General features: G+C 36.4%; 1 protein-coding gene across 11 annotated transcripts in view; it reads left to right on the plus strand.

Moving 5' to 3' along the window:
- Positions 1–21,395, plus strand: part of Dlg2 (discs large MAGUK scaffold protein 2) — a 1,165,863-nt gene that overhangs the window by 996,842 nt on the left and 147,626 nt on the right. For all 11 annotated transcript variants that reach the window (XM_076843911.2, XM_076843917.2, XM_076843908.2 and 8 more), the window contains one exon: positions 16,637–16,751. In XM_076843911.2, the coding sequence (XP_076700026.1) occupies positions 16,637–16,751 (115 nt within the window). The remainder of the gene's footprint in view (positions 1–16,636; positions 16,752–21,395) is intronic.

Below are 21,395 nucleotides of genomic sequence, written 5' to 3' on the forward strand. Positions count from 1 at the left end.
ACCAGATCCCCTTATTCCCTCTTTGACCTGCCAACCATTTCCACCTTCATCAAATGGATGTTTCTTCTTTGGAAAGATGGAACCAGAGAGTCTTTAGATATGGGGATCAGACATGGATCATTGGGAGGGGACAAAATACTATAGAGAACAGAGGTATTAGAAAGGTAACTTATGCATATGTAACCTCATCTCTTTCCTTTTTTACTCCCTGAACCAACCAATCAGGCTTTTAACCTGAAAGAAATTATATTAGGCAATTCTGGGGAAACTGACCTGGTCTAAGCATACAAACAGTGATCCTATAGTTTAGGTATCTCCAAAGCAAACATTTCCCCATCTTATCTCTAGTTAGGAAAAATCACTAGTCAATGATCCTTGCCCAGGCTCACAACACTTCCAGTTGACACTTTAGAGCCTCATTTTTAATTTGGGCTTTTAAGCAAAGATCATGAGACATCAAAAGATCATTAGAACAAAAGTAGTCCAGAAAATTTTTTAAAAACAGAATTCAGAGAACACCCATAAGACAAAATCCAGAGAACATCCTTAAAACAGAAAGAATACAGAGAATCCAAAGATATTTCAGGAAATTGAGGAAAACTTCAAAATATCTATAATTAATATAGTTAAGGATATTAGAGACATGAAATAAGAACAGGAAGCTATTTAGAAGAAACTTTTAGGAAAGAAAGAGCTTTTGAACACTTAAATGTATTAAATCATTCCTGGCATATTATGTTCACTTTAGGGAGATGCCCATTATAACAGAGGAATTGCAAAAGTAGAGGAAGCCCAAGGAAGTGAGAACCTGGATTTATTCATGCAATTACATATATTTGCACATGGCGAACATTTACCATGTACTTCCATGAGTTAACCAAACACCATTCTAGGAACAAAGGAGCCGGAAATGAGTAAGAGGAGGCTCAGCCATCAGGAGCTGGGATAAGACGAAGACAAGTAATATAAAAATAATAATAATACAGTAGTAAATGGTGGGCAAAGAGTATGATAGCACAAGGTTCCACAAACAATTCTCAGGTGGATAACTGAAGGATGTCAAACCAGAGGGGATATGCTTTACCTAAAGACAAGAAGATCAAGTAAAATAAGAGCTTGTTTTCTTCCTTCTCTTCCTGCTTTCCTGCTTCTGCTTCTTTTTCTTCTTCATCTTCTTCCTCCTCTTCTTCTTCTTCTTTTTTTTAGATATCAGAAGGGCTGAGGATTTGACAAAACTCAAAATGTGAAATAAACTAAGCAGTTTGGCAAAGGCATATTAAACACTTATTGAAGACTGACTTCTGCCTGGAAAGTGCTCTTTTATACTTTGTGTGTCCTGATGATTCCAAAATGGGCCAATAGAGACTTGCTGTGTCTGCTGTAGTTGTCAACTGAGCAAAGCAGTCTGGTAAATTTTGTTAATTTATTAGAAAATAGAACAAACATTGCTAGATTGTATTAAAGTACAGTTTCTTGGATTTATCTTTAGATACCGACACGTTTGTGGTATAAATAAGTAGAGAAATTATTGGAATGCACTGATTTCAGGCTCCTGGATTAGAAGCCCATATACCATCCTCAGGCAAATCTGCAAATATTCACCAGGCCTAGACTAAAGGGAACAGGGTATAAATTTGCCAGAAAACAACAATGGAAAGAACTTATCCTGTGACTATGTTAAAACAAACCCCCAGAATTGGCCTTCAGTCATCCTGCATCTTCCAAATTTTTAGGCTTTCGTTGTGCAAAATGCAAATAATTGACACCAGGCTTTGAGTCAGCTTTCTGATCCTCACCCTCGTGGTTCAGATTTGATCTAATTATAGGAGCTACTCCTACATCTCCAGAGGCAGCGTGCTTGGGATTTCTTCTTGAATTATTAATAAAGAGGAAAGATAAATTTGCCTGTGTCAGTTATACAGGTTCAATTTTCCCCTGGCATATTTTTATTTGTGCCTAAAAGTACATTTTAATGGTTACTTACTTTTATTGTTTCCTAGTTTTTCCAGGAGTCTGGAGTATAGAATGATTAATTAGTACATACTTCACACAATCCTATCTATCATCACAGAACAACCCTCTTCTCTAATTATTCCTTAAGCCTGGGAAAGTCTCTGGTTTATAGATTGCATACATTGCTAAAGATGTATTTCCCCATACTCTTGGTCACTGAAATTAAGAAAACCTGGCACAAGACCCCTGACCATAATAATGCTCCCTTAAATTCAGTGTGCTCCAACAGGGATTCTTATGTTCTTTCCTTTACTCCCTTCAACAGCAGCTACTTTCTATTCCCAAATAGAAAGGCCGTTGCCCAAACCCAAAACCTAAGGGAACTTAGGACCATTCTACCTTGTCTGATATAGCCACTGAATTAATCAGTAAAGCCTCTTATTTATACTTCCCAAATTTCTGTCCCCCTCCCCCCTTTTAATTTTCCATTCCCTGTCCTCACCATTTCTCACCTGGACTCTTCAAAGCCATGCCTAAATTGCCTCCAGATTTCTATCAACTGCTCAGTCTTTCCATTACAACACAGGTGGCTAAATGACAAATATCACATATCCCTTAACAAACACTCAATGATTCTGGAAGTTTGGGGTTTAGAGTTTAAATTTCTTAGAAAATCACACTGTGCAGTGGACACTACAGGATTACATTTTGTTCTTACTTATGTGACAGTTCCAAACCCATGTATGCCCAGGATGTTCTACACTTTCTCATAGATCTTTTGTCAAAAACAGGTACCATTTTACATAAAAATAAACACAGAAATAAGCAAATAGATTTTCTTTTTCCTGAGCCATGGAGATAGCTAAATTGAGCATGAAATTGCTATCATAAATTGTCCTGAAGAAGTTTTGTTCAGTTTCTGTTTGTATGTTAGTAACTGCAGGCAAGCTTCTACTCTGTGATTTTTCTGGTTGCATATATAAAATGCTTGCAATATTAAGATAATAATTAGGAACACATGTAACATTTCGAGGAGTAAAAGGTAATCTGAGGATTGAAGAAAAATCTAGTTATATGATTTTAGGAACCAGAAATCTTTATGTTGAAAAGGAAGTTAAGGTTAAATACCCTCAATTTATATTTCTGGTGATTTTTTTTATTTCCTTTATCTCAATTGAAAATTAAAAGTTATTTTAGTGGAAGAGCTACAAAGGAATTAAACATATTTGTCAAATTCTCAGCATACTCAAAAATGGCTAGATCACTTTTTCACTAGGATAAGAAAGGGATGACCACATCGGTAGCCCCACTTCATCAGTTAGCAAACATTTGCCAGTTACCTACCATGTACCCCACAAATAGTAAGAAAGTACTTACAGATCATTAATAGGATGTTGAGTGCCACAAAAGAAAAGTATCTGTTGCATTCAAAGGAAGGACCTGTCATAGTTTGTGAGGTGTTAAAGACAAGGTGGCAGATGAGAACTTGGATGAAAACAGGTGGAAAAGATGTTCCAGGAGGAAGTAACAGCATGGATGGTGTTTTGGAGCTAGGAGACATTTGAACTGAGAGAATCCCTAAAACTAGTGTCTTGGAGAACCAAAAAGAAGAGCAGTCTAAGAGAGAATATGGTTGAGAAGGTAAGTAGGGACATTCTGATCCTGATCCTTAAGAATTGTAAGACAGTATTCAACTAGAGTCTAGAGCTGGTTCTGGAATTACCATCTGCATGAGATAGTAGTAATGAAAGTCCTTTAATACAGAAACATTATCATCATCATGAATTTAGGGTTTGAACTCAGAAGCATTCTACCTCTGAGCTATATCCCCATCACTTTTGCTCTATTTTTGAGACCAAGTCTTACTAAATTGTTAGGCTGGCCTTGAACTTGCAATTCTTCTGCCTCAGCCTCCTTCATAGCTAAGATTACAGGTGTGCACCACAGCACCTGATTCACTTTTTTTTTTTTTTAGTACCAGGGATTGAACCAGGAGCATTCAACTACAAAGCCATATCCCCAGCCCTTTTTAATAGTTTATTTAGAGACATGGTCTCCTTGAGTTGCTTAGAGCCTCACTAAGTTGCTGAGGCTGGCTTTGAACTCAAGAGCCTTCTGCCTCAGCCTCCCAAGCCACTGGGATTACAGGCATGTATCACTGCAACTGACCCTGAATTACATTTTAATCATTACATTGCTGGTGTCTAGCCTGTGATTGTAATGGTTGATGCCCAAGAAATATTTTCTAATTGAACAGGCCCATGTGTGCAGTAGAGCTCTTTCACGGCTATTTCTATAATCAAATCTCAAAGTTACACTAGGTCTGATTGTTACCATACCTATTTTATCATGGAAAAACCAGAGTTCAGAGTGACACACTGAAAGTTCCAGATGGAAGAGCCAAGAGGAGCTAGGTTCTATCATCCTGAGTCCACTATACTGAGGAGGACTAAGAGACAGAGTGGTGTCAAATTTTTACTTTTGTCAAATTAAGATATTTGATCCTTTAAAACAGTCAATTACATTTCTCTATTCTGTATGTTTTGGACTCATACAAAAGAAGAGAGAGATGTACAAAGAATGCTAATGTACTACTTGTTATCCAGATTCAATGACAGAAAAAATTTTGCCAATTTGTTTCATATATCCTTCAAAATATTTTCTTTGCTGATATATTTTAAAGTAAATCCCAACATAATCTCTACTCATTCCTACAATATGCAGAAAGAAGAAAGAAAAGAAAGAGAATATTTTATTATAATAATACTAAAATGGTATTATCACACCCAACAGATTAAATAATACTTCTTGTTATCATCTAATGCCAGTTGTTAGTGACTTTTTTTTAAATGGTGGGGGTTTTCCCCCTTTTTAATCAGTACTTAAACAAAAATTATACCTTACATTTAGTTGTTATGCCTTTTAAATATAGAAGTTACATTTTAACAACAAAAAGTTTAGAAAGACATACTCAATGAAGAAAATGCATGGTCTATTAAAATATGTAAGTTTCAAATTCTGGTCAGCTTTCATTTTTGGCTTTATTATTCTCTGCTGCATCATGACCCTACTCTCTGCAAGCACTCTTGGGAATCCCTATCCTAAACTGTTCCAGAGACTCACAAGTGTTAGAATCAAGGGTTGGTTGCTAGTTCTCCTGAGTGGCTGTCTCCCCTCAATACTAGTAAGTGTTCAGTCTGTGCTACTGGACTGAGCACTGTGTGATGTATGGCCAGTCAGCTCCAACCATGCATGACTTCCTTGAAACATGGTTTCCAATGGACTTCAGATCTTAAGCACAGAATCGCACTAATGACATTCAGAGAAGTTTTTATTTGGGGAGTATTTTGGGAGGACTGAATAAGGTTTACTCATTTTGATCTCACAAATCCATCTATAGAATTCACTATAGACATGAGTCAATAGTTGTTTTGGAAATTGATTGTTAAATGATTATTTATGGTGACCAAGTCAGTCAGACCTGTACATGTCAGGAACAAAAGAAAAAACAGCAGTCACTTGTAGAGGAAAGTGTGGAATCGATGCACTGACCAAAAGCCTGGATTAGGCTAGAACTGCTGTGTGAGCTTGGAAAACTTGGCCAGCTTCTTTGAGTCTTCATTTTCTCTTAGTGTCCTTCCCAATGTCTCTACTTTTCTAGGAATAGTTGTTTACCCTCCCAGACAATATGTGTATGTAAGGCTCAAGACACTATGAAAGGACAAATCCAACAGGAATGTCATGGAACCAAGACAGATATTTGTACTCCTCAAGTCAACCCAGGGGTCTGCTATTCTGCCTACTTCTAAACCAGAACTGCTTTATCTCCTTTATCTACCCTGTCCTATAATTAGACAAGAATATTATCCTTTTCATTGGCCAAAATCTAACTGATTGTTATTGCAAAACAAAGGAAGCTTGAACAATATTATTTTAGCTTCTAGCTCCATGTTTTTTTATACAAAAGATCCAGCAATGACTTGACATTTTCTTATCTGGTTGGACATAGTTTTAAGCACTATGCCTTAAATTAGAAGGCACAGCTCTGTCTTCCTTCTGAGGCATCTTGAACTTTGAATCACACCAATTAAACGAAAGCCTGTACATCCCTCTCTGAGCCTTTCAGCCAACCTGCCAGCAAACTCTTTAGAGAGAATCTCCATTAACAGGAAGGCCCTAATTATATCTGAAGTTTCCATTTACTCTCTCATACGCAGTGTCCTATGTGACTCAATTTACACAGCTAAGACAGAAATTCAAATTCCATAGCCTCTGAGATAAATTTCAGATACTGAGGAAGTACTCTCCTAGTTAGATTGGAGTTTCTTAAAATGTCTATGTTGGCATGAATTATTTTTATCCTCACTTTATTAATACTGTACTATTTAGGTTTCCAACATTTTTATATGGTTCTTAATTTGATTCTCACAACAACCTTGTGATGTAAGCAGGGGATTTTTATAATCTCTGTTTTTATAGCAAAGGATTATAAAGTTTTAACAGATCTTCATGGGTATTTTTTTTTCTTTTCTATTTATTGAATACTTAGTCTTTTCCTAGCATGGCACTGTGTTGTGTATAGATGCTATCACATTTACTTTCCAAACAATCTGATTAGGCAATGTTGCTTTTCTGTCTTACCGATAAGAAAACCACGTCTTCTATAGGTTGAATAACTTGTGAAAAATCTACCTGTGAATCAGTGGTACATTTGCAGTTTAAATTCAGATCAGATTTATCTCAGAACTTATAAAAAAAAATCAAACTTACTCCCAATTGCTCCAAGAAACAGGCTTTGCCAAGTTCTGGAAGTTTCTGTGTTGATTCCATTTTACAATAATTCTGGTAATTAATCTGCCTTTATGAATCCATAAAACAAAGCTTGCTTTTAGCCAAATTGAAATTTTATGTATATAATTTTTGGAATCAATATACATATCGTATGTAATAACAAGTTGGGGATTCAGACTATTGTTTTCCTATAAAACTTATTTTCTCACATTAAAGAATTCCAGAGTGTTTGGCTGAAATCTCTTTAAAGATTCTGCAGCCAAGCTGAAAAAATTGGTCTAGTCAAAATAAATTATCTCAATTTTATTTGAAAATGGCAGGTGGTAGGGAAGAGTGGAGAATAAAGCAAAGATGTAAACTTAATTCAGTGTGTTATTGAAATATATTTTAAAGGGTTGCTTTATTTAGTAGTGGGTCTGACAAACTATAGGATCAATTTTCTTTCCCTAAAGTCTTCATTAGCTCATCAATTCAACAAACATTCATCTTCACCCTCGTGGTGTCTGTGAGCTCTTTTTTAAATTTTTTTTTCTTAATGCTCAATATCAAAGAAGTATCAAAGATGTATATGTTCTCTTTTGTAGTACAGTAAATAGCAGACTCTGGGGTGTAGAATTTCTGGTTGAACTTGGATTCTGGTGAATTTAGTTTGTAATCTGTCTCCATCTCTATCTAACACACACATACATACACACATTTGAACTGAAAGTAAACCAACAATATTTGTAGATCTTTATTGTAGAAAACTCCACCGCTCCCCTCAGCTCAGAATCAGGTTGATAATCTGAAAGATGAGATAGGCTGGGGGTTGAAGTACAAAGTCAGCAAAATTCTTAGAAAAACCAGTCTAGGGAGATCTACTGAAGATCCTTCCAATGGCTAGAGGTCAGTTCTCTTGATAGCAGGAGGGTTTTCCTACACACACCTGGGAGGGAAACCAGCCTTCTAAGTAGTTCATAAACACAGCATCCTTGCAGCCATTGCTACCCCAAAAGCACCCAGGGCAGGAAAGCTCTCAGGGTATCACTGAAGCCTAATACAAATATGGCTGGGACCCTCTTGTACTTACCTGGTTCCAAAATCCCAGAACATCTAAGACAAGAAGAGGTAGTGAAATGATAACCATTGTTTTCTGAGCTCCAACTAAAAAAAATTATTTTTATATCATCATATGAAAGAACTTTGACAAAGTATAGCTTCCTGGACTTGAGGTATGGCTAGTGTTCTATGATTGATCCTCTTACGTGTGACTATTTGGTTGAGAGTTTAGTGGAGAAAGCAGCTATATGTTTGTGATTTTATAATTTAAAATATTTGATCATCATATTAAATTGATTTAGGTCTAACCTCTTCCTCTTTCTACAAAAATGCATTTTGGCTTGTGAAATCAGAATAAGTATTATGTTTACTCTCTCTAAAAATAATTCTATGGTGCTTTTAAAAATCAATACTGCTTATAATAATGAAAATAAATACAGTAGGTTAGATAATCACAACAACATTATGTATGATTTCCCCATTTTTACAAATGAGAAAACTGTACCATTGATTTTTCCAACATCTCTCAAAACCAGGTCTTAAATCCAGAATTTGATTTCAGGGTGCTGCTTTGAAACTCTGGTTTATTTTTTCATATGTAAGTAACCTAATAGTTTTTTCACAAGGACTTAAACTGTCCTAATTTGTTCACTATAACATAAACCTAGCTGTATTAGCCTTTCCCCATCAAAGAAGAGCTTACTAATAGCCTGTTACTCTCTAGAAACACTTAATGTTCCTCTCAGGGAGCAAGTATTGAAATGGCATATGCTGTTTTTATATTCACAATAAGCAAACAGAAAATTAAAAGCAGTTATGCACCAGCCTTGAGCCCCTTGAGGTAAAGACCTGTCCAATAGATTTGGTATCCTAGCATTTAGCATTGTAACTGGCATATAATATACCTTGAAGAAATGTTGCAAATAAATGAAAGAAGAATGTTTCCCCTCAAAGAAATGGAAGCATTTACAATTGCATTTATAGTGGAAGCATTTACAGTACCTCATCCCTGGAGCAGCAATCAGAATTCTGTGCTAAGAATAGAAGTAAACTGTCACCACTTCATTCTTCCTATACATCTCTCCTGGGTCCTGCTGACAAAGAAAACCCTATCCAGGTAAATGATATTATGACCTCAATAACAGCATGCCATTGACATTTATCCCAGCCCTACTAGAAGGTGCTCCAAAGCTCAAACTCTATTAGCTTATACTCCACCAAGAGTTTCTAGTTCAGATCTGTTGGTTCAGGTATGCAGCAGGGGGGTCTCTTCAAACTGGTTTTCCTGCAGTGTGGAAATAGATAGCTCAGCAGGAAAGCCTTCTCTGTCACTTGGATGTGTGGAACCCTGAGAAGAGCACAATGCTTTTGATAAAGCTCCACCCATGTTCATAAGATCAAATAGGAAGAGGGTACTATCATTGGCCTTAGTGCTACTAAGGACCAGATATGAAGTTCCCACAGGAATTAATATTTTGAAATGCTTTATATCAAAACTCATTTGGATTCTTACAACCAGACTAAGAGTGAATCTCACAGTTTAGAGATGAACAAACTGAGGCTCAGTAACTTCTCAAGGCCTTATTGGTAATAAATGACAGAATTGATACTAAAAGCTGGCCTCTTCGCCTATAACACTAACCCTATTTCCTCTGCTCACTGCTTTCTCTGGTAACTGACAGTTGTGAGACAACTGGATGGGGTCAGGACTGTGGAGGGAACACTGCCCACCAGTCATGTGGGGGAGGCCCATGACCAGGCTTAGTCTCATCCACTGAATTTATTGTTTCCTTCTCTCAAAATCAGGTAGGCCAACTGAGTCTTGAAGATGTGAGCAAATGGGCATCTTGAATCAATGCAAGTGAATCCTACTGCATTAAACAACCCAGCCTTCTCACTGGAGGCAGTGCCTCCTTTTTTGTGTGAATCGTAGGATGCACTTGTATTCTGAGTCTTCTATGTCCTCTTTCTTTTCCATATTTTTTGTTGGTGCATTATACTTGTACATAATGTTGGGATGTGTTGTCACATGTCACATATGAATACACACACACAATATAACAATATTATTTGGCCAATGTCATTCCCCAGTATTTCCCCTTTCCTTATCCTCCTCCCTCCCTAAGTCTTTTTCCTCTACTGACTTCCTTCAATTTTCATGAGATTCCCCCCAACCATCTTTCATTTTCTTTTTTCTCTCTAGCTTCCACAAACAAAAGAAAGCATCTGACTCTTGACCTGAATTTGGTTTATTTTACTTAAAACAATGTTCTCAAGTTCCATTCATTATCCTGCCAATGACATAATTTCATTTTTCTTTATGGCTTAATAAAACTCCATTGTGTGTATATATACCATATTTTCTTTATCCATTCATCTGTTGATGGACATCTAGCCTGGTTCCACAGTTTGGCGACTGTGAATCATGCTGTTATAAACATGGGTATGTATGTATCACTATAGTATGATGACTTTAATTCTTTAAGGGTAAATATTAAGAAGTGGTATAGCTGGGTCACATGGTGGATTCATGCCTAGCCTTTTGAGGAAACTCCATGCTGATTTCCATAGTGATCATACCAATTTATAATTCCAACAAAAATGTAAAAGTGTTTCTTTTTCTCCCCATCCTCTTCTTGTTCACTTTTGAAAAACTGCAAAGGAAAAAAGTGTGTAGCAGAGCCCCTCTCACTGTGCAATGTTTGGTGTTCCCACTCTTATCATGAGGCGGCCAGCACCTCCCCCGGGCAATTTTTCCTGTTCAGGAGGAGATAAGCCGCCTGAGAAGTTAGAGTATGAAATGATTAGTAAAGAAATAAAAGACAGAGTCAATGAATAGGTTTTAAAGTAGAGAACCTGATGGATTCTTCCAGTCCTGGTAGGAGCTGAAACAGAACAATTAAAAAATGGCTCTGGTGGTTTATTTAAGGGGGTACATCAAAGGCAGGGATAAGGTTTCAGGGTCAGAGTCTTGCTTTATGATGTCTTGCAGTCAACAGGTTGATTGGCATCTTAGCAGGCTTCACCCATCTTAGAGAGGCTGTGTGGCTATAGCAGGTCATCCCATTTCTAATGCTGTGTAGGACCTGGCAGAGTTGAATAGGACTCATATGTATGGGCTGTTGCCACTGTAAGTTACCAAATACCAAATTTTCCTGTTTGATGGGCTTCCATGCCAATTTGGTCCACATATAGTCCATGGATGGCTCCTGAAACATCCTTACATTTCTCCATCCATGTGTCCACTAGTAGCTCAAAGTCTTGAGATAATCCTAATGGATGAGGCAATTGATGTCACAGAAAACAGACAGCTTTGGAATTGGGCATGATCTTTTCAGGGCTCCAAGTCACTATAGATTTGTGGATGATCCTGGGAGTCTTTTTAGTGGTTACCCAGCAGATGAGAAGTTTTGTCCTGGTGCCAAGTTTCTCAGATATGTCCACCTGTGACTTGCTCTTCCTTGATGTGGTAGCGACATCAAATCATAATAGATAGGGAGAGACTATACCAGAGGACTGTAGGAATGGACACCATTTCCCATTTCACTTGGTAACATATGACTTTTGCAAGTGATGAACAAGAATAGCAAATTACATGGGAAAATTACAAAAGGAAAAGAAAGTCATTACCAAAAGCCAACCTTTCGGATTTGTGAGCTCTCATAAACTTCTCAGCATATCTGGAGATATGATTCCCATTTTACTTATGAGAAAATTGAGCCTAGAATGGTTAAGAACTTTCACAAGGATGTATAGCAAATTAGTGGAGGACCAGAATTTTGACCCAGTCCACATAACCCAAATCTCACATGCTTTCTACTACTGTTGCCCATCATGCCCAAATGAAAAAAAAAGTTAAAAATCCCCCAAATGAATATATCTAGGTAGGGGTAATCAAATTTAGTATCTAAGAATGTAGAGAGCGAAGGAAGGAAAGAAGAAAGGGGAAAGAAAAAGAAATGAATTGTGGCTTATATATAAAGGGGGAGGGAACAAATTAGCTGGAGGTAATGTTTCTAAAATATTTGCCTAGAAGTTTGATTTTCAGTGCTTTGATTCTGTTACAGAGGAAAACCCAAGAAATAAATAATTTGTAATGTAAAAAAACATTCACCAAACATCTACTACATGCAAAGCCAGACAGAGCAGGTATTGCCTCTTTAATGTTGTTCTCTACCTCAGCATTGTTGTACTTAACTTCCTTGCCAGTGTCCCATTCTGGAAGCAAGTTCTTTAAGGTTCTGTCTTGTTCATAACTATACACAAAGTGCCTACTAGAGTCCTACGCACACATAATGTAGAATGCTGAAGATGAATGAGGCATCTCAGATTGGGGGAACTGAAATCAATGAGGCATCTCAACTCTGAGAGCTGTAGGGTGCTGTAGAGAAGACCAGCATGCACATAATTAATAGAGTAGATGAAGAGAAGAGAAAAATGTCAGGAGGGAGGGGTAGAGACACAGGGATGTCTTACACTGTAAAGAATGTGGCATTGTAAAGTAATAGAAACAAAATGGATTCACAGATATTCAAGGTTGAATCCCAGCTCTGTGTCCCATTGTGCTGTGTTATCTATGGCTTTGTGACTTTGATGAAGTTTGTTAACCTCTCTGAACCTGTTTCCTTTATCTCTAAAATAATATGCCTACCTTGGAACTTTCTTAGGAACAATATTTATAACATATGTGGTATAGATCCTAGCCTGTTGAGGTGCTTAGTGAACATGAATTCCTCTTTATATCCTAATTTGAATGTTCTCATAAGGTTTGTAATTGAGAAAGAGTATTAGGAATTCAGTTGAAAAATGTTCCAAGGGGGAGATTATAGATAGGGAAGAAACATTTTGGAAAGGGAAAGAGGATGGCTATTGAATGATGTGGTAGGTTCTTGTATTTTGACTAGTTAAAAATGTAATTTTCAGTATTTCACAATGTATATAACTAAAATCTCTTGTTTATTTCTAGAGCACTTCAAATGCAAACTTGTTAATCTCTGAGAAGTTAGAGACAAGCAACTCCCCACCTGCAAACATATACCATTTGTATTTGTAAACCTAGATCCGATTTTGCTCTGATGACAATACCTCAGTCTTGGTTTCAAAAAGGAGCAGAGAGAGGGATAAATACCTTTGAACATAAGATTTATGTTCAAGATAATCATCAAAATGGAGAAGTAAAGAATAGGATGAATTGCACATTCAGCAAATGCAATAAATCATTTCTTGTGGGGAATTTAAACACTCCAGAATGTATGAGTCCAGCCAAACATTCCAAAATCTTTGCAGAAAATATTTTGGGTATCTAATGAGCCATACAGGTTAGGAAAATACAACTTATTATTAAGCCAAGTATTTTCTGTGGTATTGCTTGTCTTAATTATAAGAACCTAAAAAAACAAACTTACAAGAGCCTGGCAAACTGCTGGCTGTATTAATACATTAAATATCAGAGAAATGTTGTTTCCAATGTGTGGTCTGACTGAGATGAGTAGAGACTGCCTGGAGAACAGTAAAAATAACAAAGGGATTAGAAAGTTGCATTTGCATTTTCATTCTAGAAAAAGTTTGTACTAGGGGACATGCATGTTGTCTTTCTTCATTATAAAACATAACATTGAAAATGGGCAATTTCAATACTTGCAGGCATTTTTATGATGGAGTTTTTTATCTAATGATTTTGTTCATTCCCTCATTCCTCATTCATTCATTCAGAAAATATGTATTGAGCACCTATTATTAAATGCCTCTTGCATGTCAGATACTATGCTAGGCACAGTGAATTCCATAGAGAGTAAAATAGGACATCTACCTAAAAGAGCTCAGTCTAATGGGAAGATAGCCAACTGCTCAAATAGCTTCAGATTGGTATAATAAATGTAATAAAGTAGGACCCTGATCAAATGGAGTAGGGAAGTAGCACTGAATAAAATGCTTAGGCAGACAGATGGACGAATTTCATGATTTTATCATTGATTGTAAATTCATCAGGTTTGTAGAGGAGAGAGTCCAATGTCTTCAGAGGGAGATTTAGTGGTACCTGGGGTGATAGGTGATATTTACCAAGTAGCATTGTTGAGCATGGATCAGAGGAAGCTAAGAATTCATGTTGTGTGTCTCAGACAAGATCACGCTCTTCTCTGGGAAATGCTAAGAAAGACTAAATGGGTTCTGTGCACACATAAATGTGCACACATACACTGAGATCCCTGTTTATGAAGCAAAAAACTGGATAGGCCTAGTATCTAATGACATGGGAATTGTTAGATTAGTCTAAACTATGGATTATAATTAAAGATATTTTTAAAGTGATACTTATATATTTGATAGAAGATAGAAAAAAGATCCATGTTACACTGTTTTAAAAATGGGGGGAATATCTCAGCACAACATGTAGACATGGTCTCAAGGCATGACATATGTGTGTACATACAAGCATATACCCACAAACATATCTAACATAAAGCCACGCATGTCCGTTTAGGGTGAGGTATGGGGAAGTACAACAGTGAGAAAGAAGGTAAGGAAAGGCAGAAAGCATAAGAGGATTTTTCAGTTTTCATTCTGTGTTTTCCTATGTAGTTCAAATTTTTTAACATACATGGATTTAATTTTGTAACATAAAGAAATGACATAAGGCCCATGAAGCTCTGAACACAGTCTGCCATGTGGCCAGCAATAAATGTTAATTGCCTGTTTTAGCGTAGCAAGAGAATATGGCTTGCTCAAAATGATTTAAATCTGCAAACAGTATCATATCAATGGAGATAAATAAATGTTTTTTTCTTGCTAGTAAAATGGAATAAAATAAATTGTCTTAATTTATGGGGAGTAAAGTATATGTTAAATAGGTGTTCTGCTTTTTAACCATTTAGGACCTAATTATTCAAAGCCAAGTTTTAACAGGAAACCATCCAAATTTAGATAAGCCAGACATTGTTTAAGCACCAGAAATTACCAGCCAACTCTTATGGCTTATCTTTAGAGCACTAACTTTTAAACATATTTAATGTTTACAGCTTATTATCCTGTTGTCTATTGTCAGAAAATAATCAGGTTTTTTAGGAAAGCCCACCCTGTAATAACCAGTAAATATTCAGTAAGTTGAAATTTAATAATTTTATGGGACTTCTTAATAAAGAACTTGAAACACTCTCTAAGTAGATCATCTTTTATTATATTCACTTAGTGATCCTTATTTTCATGAAAAGTTGTGAATAAATTGAACTGAACATCAATTTGGTTTTTGAAGTATACTGAAGACCTCTATAAAAATTCTTCATCATGAGCATCTTTGTAATTAAAATAATATTTTATTTTTTGAATTAACATTTTCACATTTGTCTGTGGGTAATTTAAGCCTCTCACCTACTGGTTTTTCTTTCTTTCTTTCTCTCTCTCTCTCTCTCTCTCTCTCTCGCTCTCTCTCATACTAGGGATTGAATCAAGGGATGTTTACCACTAAGCTACATCCCATCCTTTCTTATTTTTTGTTTAAAAAGAGGATCTAGCTCAGTTACTTAGGGCCTCACTAAGTTGGTGAAGCTGGCCTTAAACTTGTGATCCTCCTGTGTCAGCCTCCTGAGCCTGGGAATACAGGCAGGTGCCACCATGCCCATTTTTACCTACTGGTTTTTCTTAAAGCAAGACACTCCTCTGCCAAGGCCATGATAGAAAAATGTTTAGGTTGTGATCAAGAATATTGAAACTTCAAAAACTTTATTTTTACATGATAATTTTATTAATAAGTATCTTAAAACTTTTTTGTGCTATCTTTTTTATTAGATTAAAATAGCAAATTTTTCTTATGAGTAGCATGATACAATACCTATTATTTCTTGATTTTTGGAACATATGTACTTTTTTCAAGTTCAAATATTTCTAAAATATGTTTTACATAACAATGTTTTCTATCCCTATTTTAATATCTCTCTCCTAATTTAAATATATTGCACATCTTAAAATGGATGAAGTTTGGTAATGTGTGCAAAGTTAGAGGACAGTTGAGGTGTGATACCTAGTGGTCAACTTTTAGTAGCCCTCCTCAGAAATAAACTTAGTCAAACTAAATGACATTTTTTATTCAATCATCCAAATAGTGATCCTCTAGTCTATCATGCTAAGGGCAACTGGAGATTCAACACCTTATAGTGTTGGAAATTCCTTTGGCTTGTTTTCTGTTTTTCTCTTTCATAAACTAAGTTTTAAACTTTGAAATAAATAGGCTGACATGCAGTTGTAAGAAATATTATAAGGAGGTCCCATATACCCTTTACTTAATGTTTTCCAATAATAACATTTTTCAAAACTTAGCACTACATTATAATCAGGATATTGACATTGAAACAACTCATCAGTATTATACAGATTTTCTCACTTTTACTTGGGGTGTGTGTGTGTGTGTGTGTGTGTGTATGTGTGTGTAGAGTTCTATGTAATTTAATCACATCTACAGGTACCTATATATACCACTGCAGCTAAGATAGAGAACATCTCTATTACCAGGAGAATGCCATTTGCCTGTTTATGACCACCCTCCCATCCTGCCCCCCATCCTTCCATTCTTGCTCTCTTTCCTGTGGACTTTGTACAAGCTGGGGTTTGATGGCAGTGTGTTTTCTTGGTGACTTTTGTGAAGTAACTGATTTCTTCTTCTCTTGTGTGTTCTTGTGAAGAAGAAATAATAGTGAACAAGTATACTCTTCTGGAGTTAAGCGTCTCCCTGTTGCTTGGCAAAGGAACCAGTGATGGGATGAGTAGCTGCCTTGGCTATACAGTAATGCATTCCCTCTCAGTGTCTCTTTCTCTCTCTCTGAAGGAACAGAACCAAATTTATCATCTTTGTTTCCATTCCCAGATTACGCTCGATTTGAGGCCAAAATCCATGACCTACGGGAGCAGATGATGAACCACAGCATGAGCTCCGGGTCTGGGTCCCTGCGAACCAATCAGAAACGCTCCCTCTATGTCAGGTAGGCAATGGGGCATTTCTTACTCGGGTCTGCACTGTGTAAGCAATCCAGCTTGGGGAAACAAAGGCACCACCTTATAACAAGGAAGCATGTGTTCTAATTAGACCACACTCATGGCTACACTACTGAAATACCCTACATTTAAGAATAAGTTTTTGAAATGTTATTAGGTTAAATGACTTAAAGGTCACTGCTTTTATCAAGTTATTCATTTAAAATATTATGATACAGGGTAAAGTTACTAGCATAGGTTGCAAAAGAATAAGAAACATTTGTCTGATACATCTTGAGTATATGGACCAAAGCCCAGGATATTTGCTCACCATCAGTCTGAGAAGAAAATATGCCCGATCATTTCCTACTTTGCTTGATGTTGATTTTGTTTGTATTGATTTGAAATCATTATTATTCTAAACAGTTATGTGTTTTTTTTTCCAAAAGTTTTAATGGAAATACTATTCTGTGGTATCTCATCACCAACTGTTTCTCAGGCCTTAAAAGGTCATTGCTCCTGACCTGCAAAACTCATTAATTTACCAGGAAAAAATTTAATTGAATTCAAAATTTCTTCCTGTCCTTCACCTCTTGGGTGAGATCCTGATGCTCAACTATATCATGCTCCTCTTTCTGGCACCAGCTTCTTATAATACTCACAAACTTCATCAGTGTTGACTGGACTTTTAAAAGTAATATAGGTGCCAAGAGCCAGAAGGGGAGAAGTAATAATGGTCCAAAAAAAAATCTATGTACTGTTTGGAGAAGCCATACCCACACCCTTTATATTCTGTATTCTCCCCCACCCCCATGTAGCCCAGAATTTTATCTGATGCTCACCTGAGGTCATGTCCTCTTCACCTGAACTCTTACTTTCACCTCCTGGCAGGAGGTTTGTATTATAGATATTAAACTTGTCCTTGGTTCCATTTGGCTGTAAAGTTGTCTTTCCTGAATATTAGGTAGGCACACCAGGAGTAAGAGGGGAGTGGGCTTCCTGAAGGTGGCAGGTTCTCTAGGGCCATGATTTGCCAGCCACTCTGACAAGCATAGAGTTCCTTATTATTCTAGAAGTTTGAGAACCTCAGGAGCCCTGAGATTAAAACAACAAACAAACAATAAAGTTTAGTCATGCAGATTTAGTCAACTGCATTTCAAAAGACAATTTTGATGCATTTCACTGTAATCTGTAAAGACACTGTTGAGAACCACTCTAGAATTTGTCTTGCAGTGACATCACAAATATGATGAAATATTAACCTAATTTGTGGATATTTCTATTTCTATTTTCCTTACTTGTGTTGTATTGCTGGTCTTCATGATACAAAAATTTTTTAATCTTGGGATAGAAAACAGGGAAAAGCCAGTTGGGTTAATAGGATAGAGATAAATAAGGTAATGTTATTTAAATGACTTTACAGAATGAAACTGGAAGGAAAATTACTGAATGTTGGTATCTTATTAAAAATTGAATGTTTAGAATATTGTTTATGTACTAGAGGAAATTTGATTAAAATATACTGGCAATAGGTTTTTAATTAAGCTGTGGAAGATTGGCAAACTTAAATGAAGGACTATGATATTATGTTAAATGAATGCACTTATTTGAAAATAGTATTAATTAGAGTCAAATCTTTATGCTTAAATGCCAAATAAAAATATAACCATCAACCAGGTGTGGTAGTGTGTATGTGTAATCACAGTGACTAGAGAGGCAGAAGCAGAAGGATCACAAGTTCAAAGCCAGCCTCAGCAACTTAGCGAGGCCCTAAGCAATTTAGTGAGACCCTGTACCAAAATTAAAAAATAAAATAAGGTCTAGCGATGTGGCTCAGTGGTTGAGCAGCCCTAGGTTCAATCCCCAGTACCAAAAAATATATATATATATTGGGCTGGGGTTGTGGCTCAGCAGTAGAGTGCTTGCCTAGCATGTGCAAGGCCCTGGGTTCGATCCTTGGCACCACATAAAAATAAAAAAATAAAATAAAGGTATTGTGTCCAACTACAACTAAAAAATAAATTAAAATATATAAATATAGATATATACATGCATTACATATGTTTTATATATGTGGAAATATATTTTATATATTAAAAAAACTCCTAAAGAAAGAAATGATGAAAAAATAAGAAAGTAATAGTTGAAGATTGTGTGGAAAGGAGAAAATTCTTTTAAATGAGATTCAAAAATACTTAACTTTCCTTGGGAAATTCTCCAGATAAAATCCCTAAGAATATACAAATACGGTATTTGGTTTCCAGACATTCAGTTAATACTTAACTAGTATTTAGAGGGCTGACCTCAGCATGTAAATGACTGTAAGAGACACAGAATAAGAAATAGGGGTCACGCATATAGTAAGATCAGAAGGAAAGAACTTGTAAAAGCCCCTGGCCTTGTTCTCAGCAATGTGATAAAAATAGGAACCAACCTCCAAAAATAACAACAACAGCAACAAAAAAGGCAAGAACATGAAATGGACTAGCAAAGCCTAAACAGAATCCTCACCAACAAGGACTCAACAGGTTTCTACCTTTGTCTTTCCTTCCCCCAGTACCAGTTTTGACTCTAGGATTTTCATAGAGATACTTGATTCATCTAGAGCACTCAAATAGGACCAATGCCAGTTGGTGTATGCTGATTTTAGAAAATCAACTACTTGCTTTCTCAAAATAAATTTGTAGCAGGGTTTCTCAGACTATATAAATATAAGATGATGAGCATGCCTCTTTCATCTGAAATTGTCACCCTAGACTATTACTCTCATTTTGCTTAGGTTTATGTAATCCTAAATCTGGAAGGAAACTTAGCTGTCACCAGATCCACTGTCTAATTCATAGAAAGGAAAGTGAGGCCCCGGGAGAGAACAGGTTTGCCTGGGATTCCACAGCTGTCTGTGGCAGAATCAGACCTTTTCCCCCAGCACATCCTTCTTCCTGTGTCCTTTCAAACTCCTGAATCTAAGCTAATAGCATTTCAGCTGTTTAATATAGTTTGAATTCTGAGTCTGCTTCTGTTAGCTATTAGATTTAAGAAATGGGTTAATTAGAGGAAAAGCTAAAACACAAACCTCTTGATTTTTTATACAAGATAATCTGTGCTAAAGGGCATATAGGCTGTTCTTATTACTCATATTTTTCCATGAAGCTAAAATCTAAATTCAAAAGTAAGTGACCATTTTGTTCTGTGACAGTTTAGATGTCTTGGTACAATATTTGCACCACAAAACTACTCTTCTTCTTTGAGTTCCCTCCTCTAACCTGTACACACACACAGACAGGCACACACACACCACCACTACCACCACCAATACCACCAATCCTAACCCTGGCTCTTGTCATGTTAGAGAGGATGCATCTTCATCTTCTCAAGATCTTATAGAAGTTGGCCTACTTCCCCTATTAGAAATGATCACCCCATGGTCATTTGTTAATAAAATATACTAATTTTGAAAGTTCAACCTCTTTCTTGTGAATTTGAGTGCAAGGATCAGTGTGAAAAAGGCAATCAGGGTTGTGATTGCCGGGGTTTATTCATGCATTCATGAAGCATGTTTTGAGTGTATATGTTCTATGCTCAAACTATAACAGATATTGAGAATTGAGGACAGTAACCATCATGTTTTCTGCCTACAAGAAACTCATATCTAATGGGGACCAGTGGAAGATAGCTAATGCAGTGTAATATTAAAGGATTTCTTTTAGCCCTAAAAGCCCTGGAATCAATTGTTCCATAACACAGGAATAGCTGAATGAATTCTTTTTTTTAATTTTTTTTTATTTTTAGTGCATTGTAATTATACATAATAATGGGGTTTGTTTTGACATGTTCGTAAATGCATATACATAGGATTTTTTTCCATTTTAATCCTCAGTACTGTGCTCTTCCTTTTCCTTCTTCCTCCCCTTGACCTCCATCTCTCTACTCTATTGGTCTTCCTTCTATGTACTTATTTACTTAGCTGGTACATTATACTTATTTATAAAATTGGAACACACTATGATATATTCATACATGCATATAGCATGATACTCTCAACTTTATTATCCAGTTCTTGCCCTTTGCCTCCCCTCCTCCCTTGTCCTTGGTCTCCCTTACTTCTACTCTATTGATCTCCCTTCTGTTTTTGTGAAATCCACCCTTTTCTTCCTTTTTTCTCTCTAGTTTCCACATATGACAGTAAACATTTGATCCTTGACTGAGTTTGGCTTATTCAGTTAGCATGATGTTCTTCAGCAAATGATATTTTATTCTTCTTTACGGTTGTGTGTATATATACCACATTTTATTGTTGATGGGCACCTGGACTGGTTCCAAAACTTGACTGTGGTGAATTGTACTACTACAAAAATTGATGTGCCTGTATCACTATAGTTTGCTGATTTTAGTTCTTTTGGATAAATACCAAGAAGTGGGAAAGCTGGGTCATATGGTCATTCGACTCCTAGTCTTATGAGAAATCTCCACACTGCTTTCCAAAGTGGTTGTACTAATTTGCAATCCCATCAACAATGTATAAGTGAACTTTTTTCTCACATCCTTGTCTGTAATTGTTATTTGTATTCATGGTAATTGCCATTTTGACTGATTAGAGAAAACCTCCATGTAGTTTTGTTTGGCATTTTTCTGATTGCTAAGGATCTTGAACA

Source organism: Callospermophilus lateralis, chromosome 2, assembly GCF_048772815.1.
Source record: "Callospermophilus lateralis isolate mCalLat2 chromosome 2, mCalLat2.hap1, whole genome shotgun sequence".
Classification (NCBI taxonomy): domain Eukaryota; kingdom Metazoa; phylum Chordata; class Mammalia; order Rodentia; family Sciuridae; genus Callospermophilus; species Callospermophilus lateralis.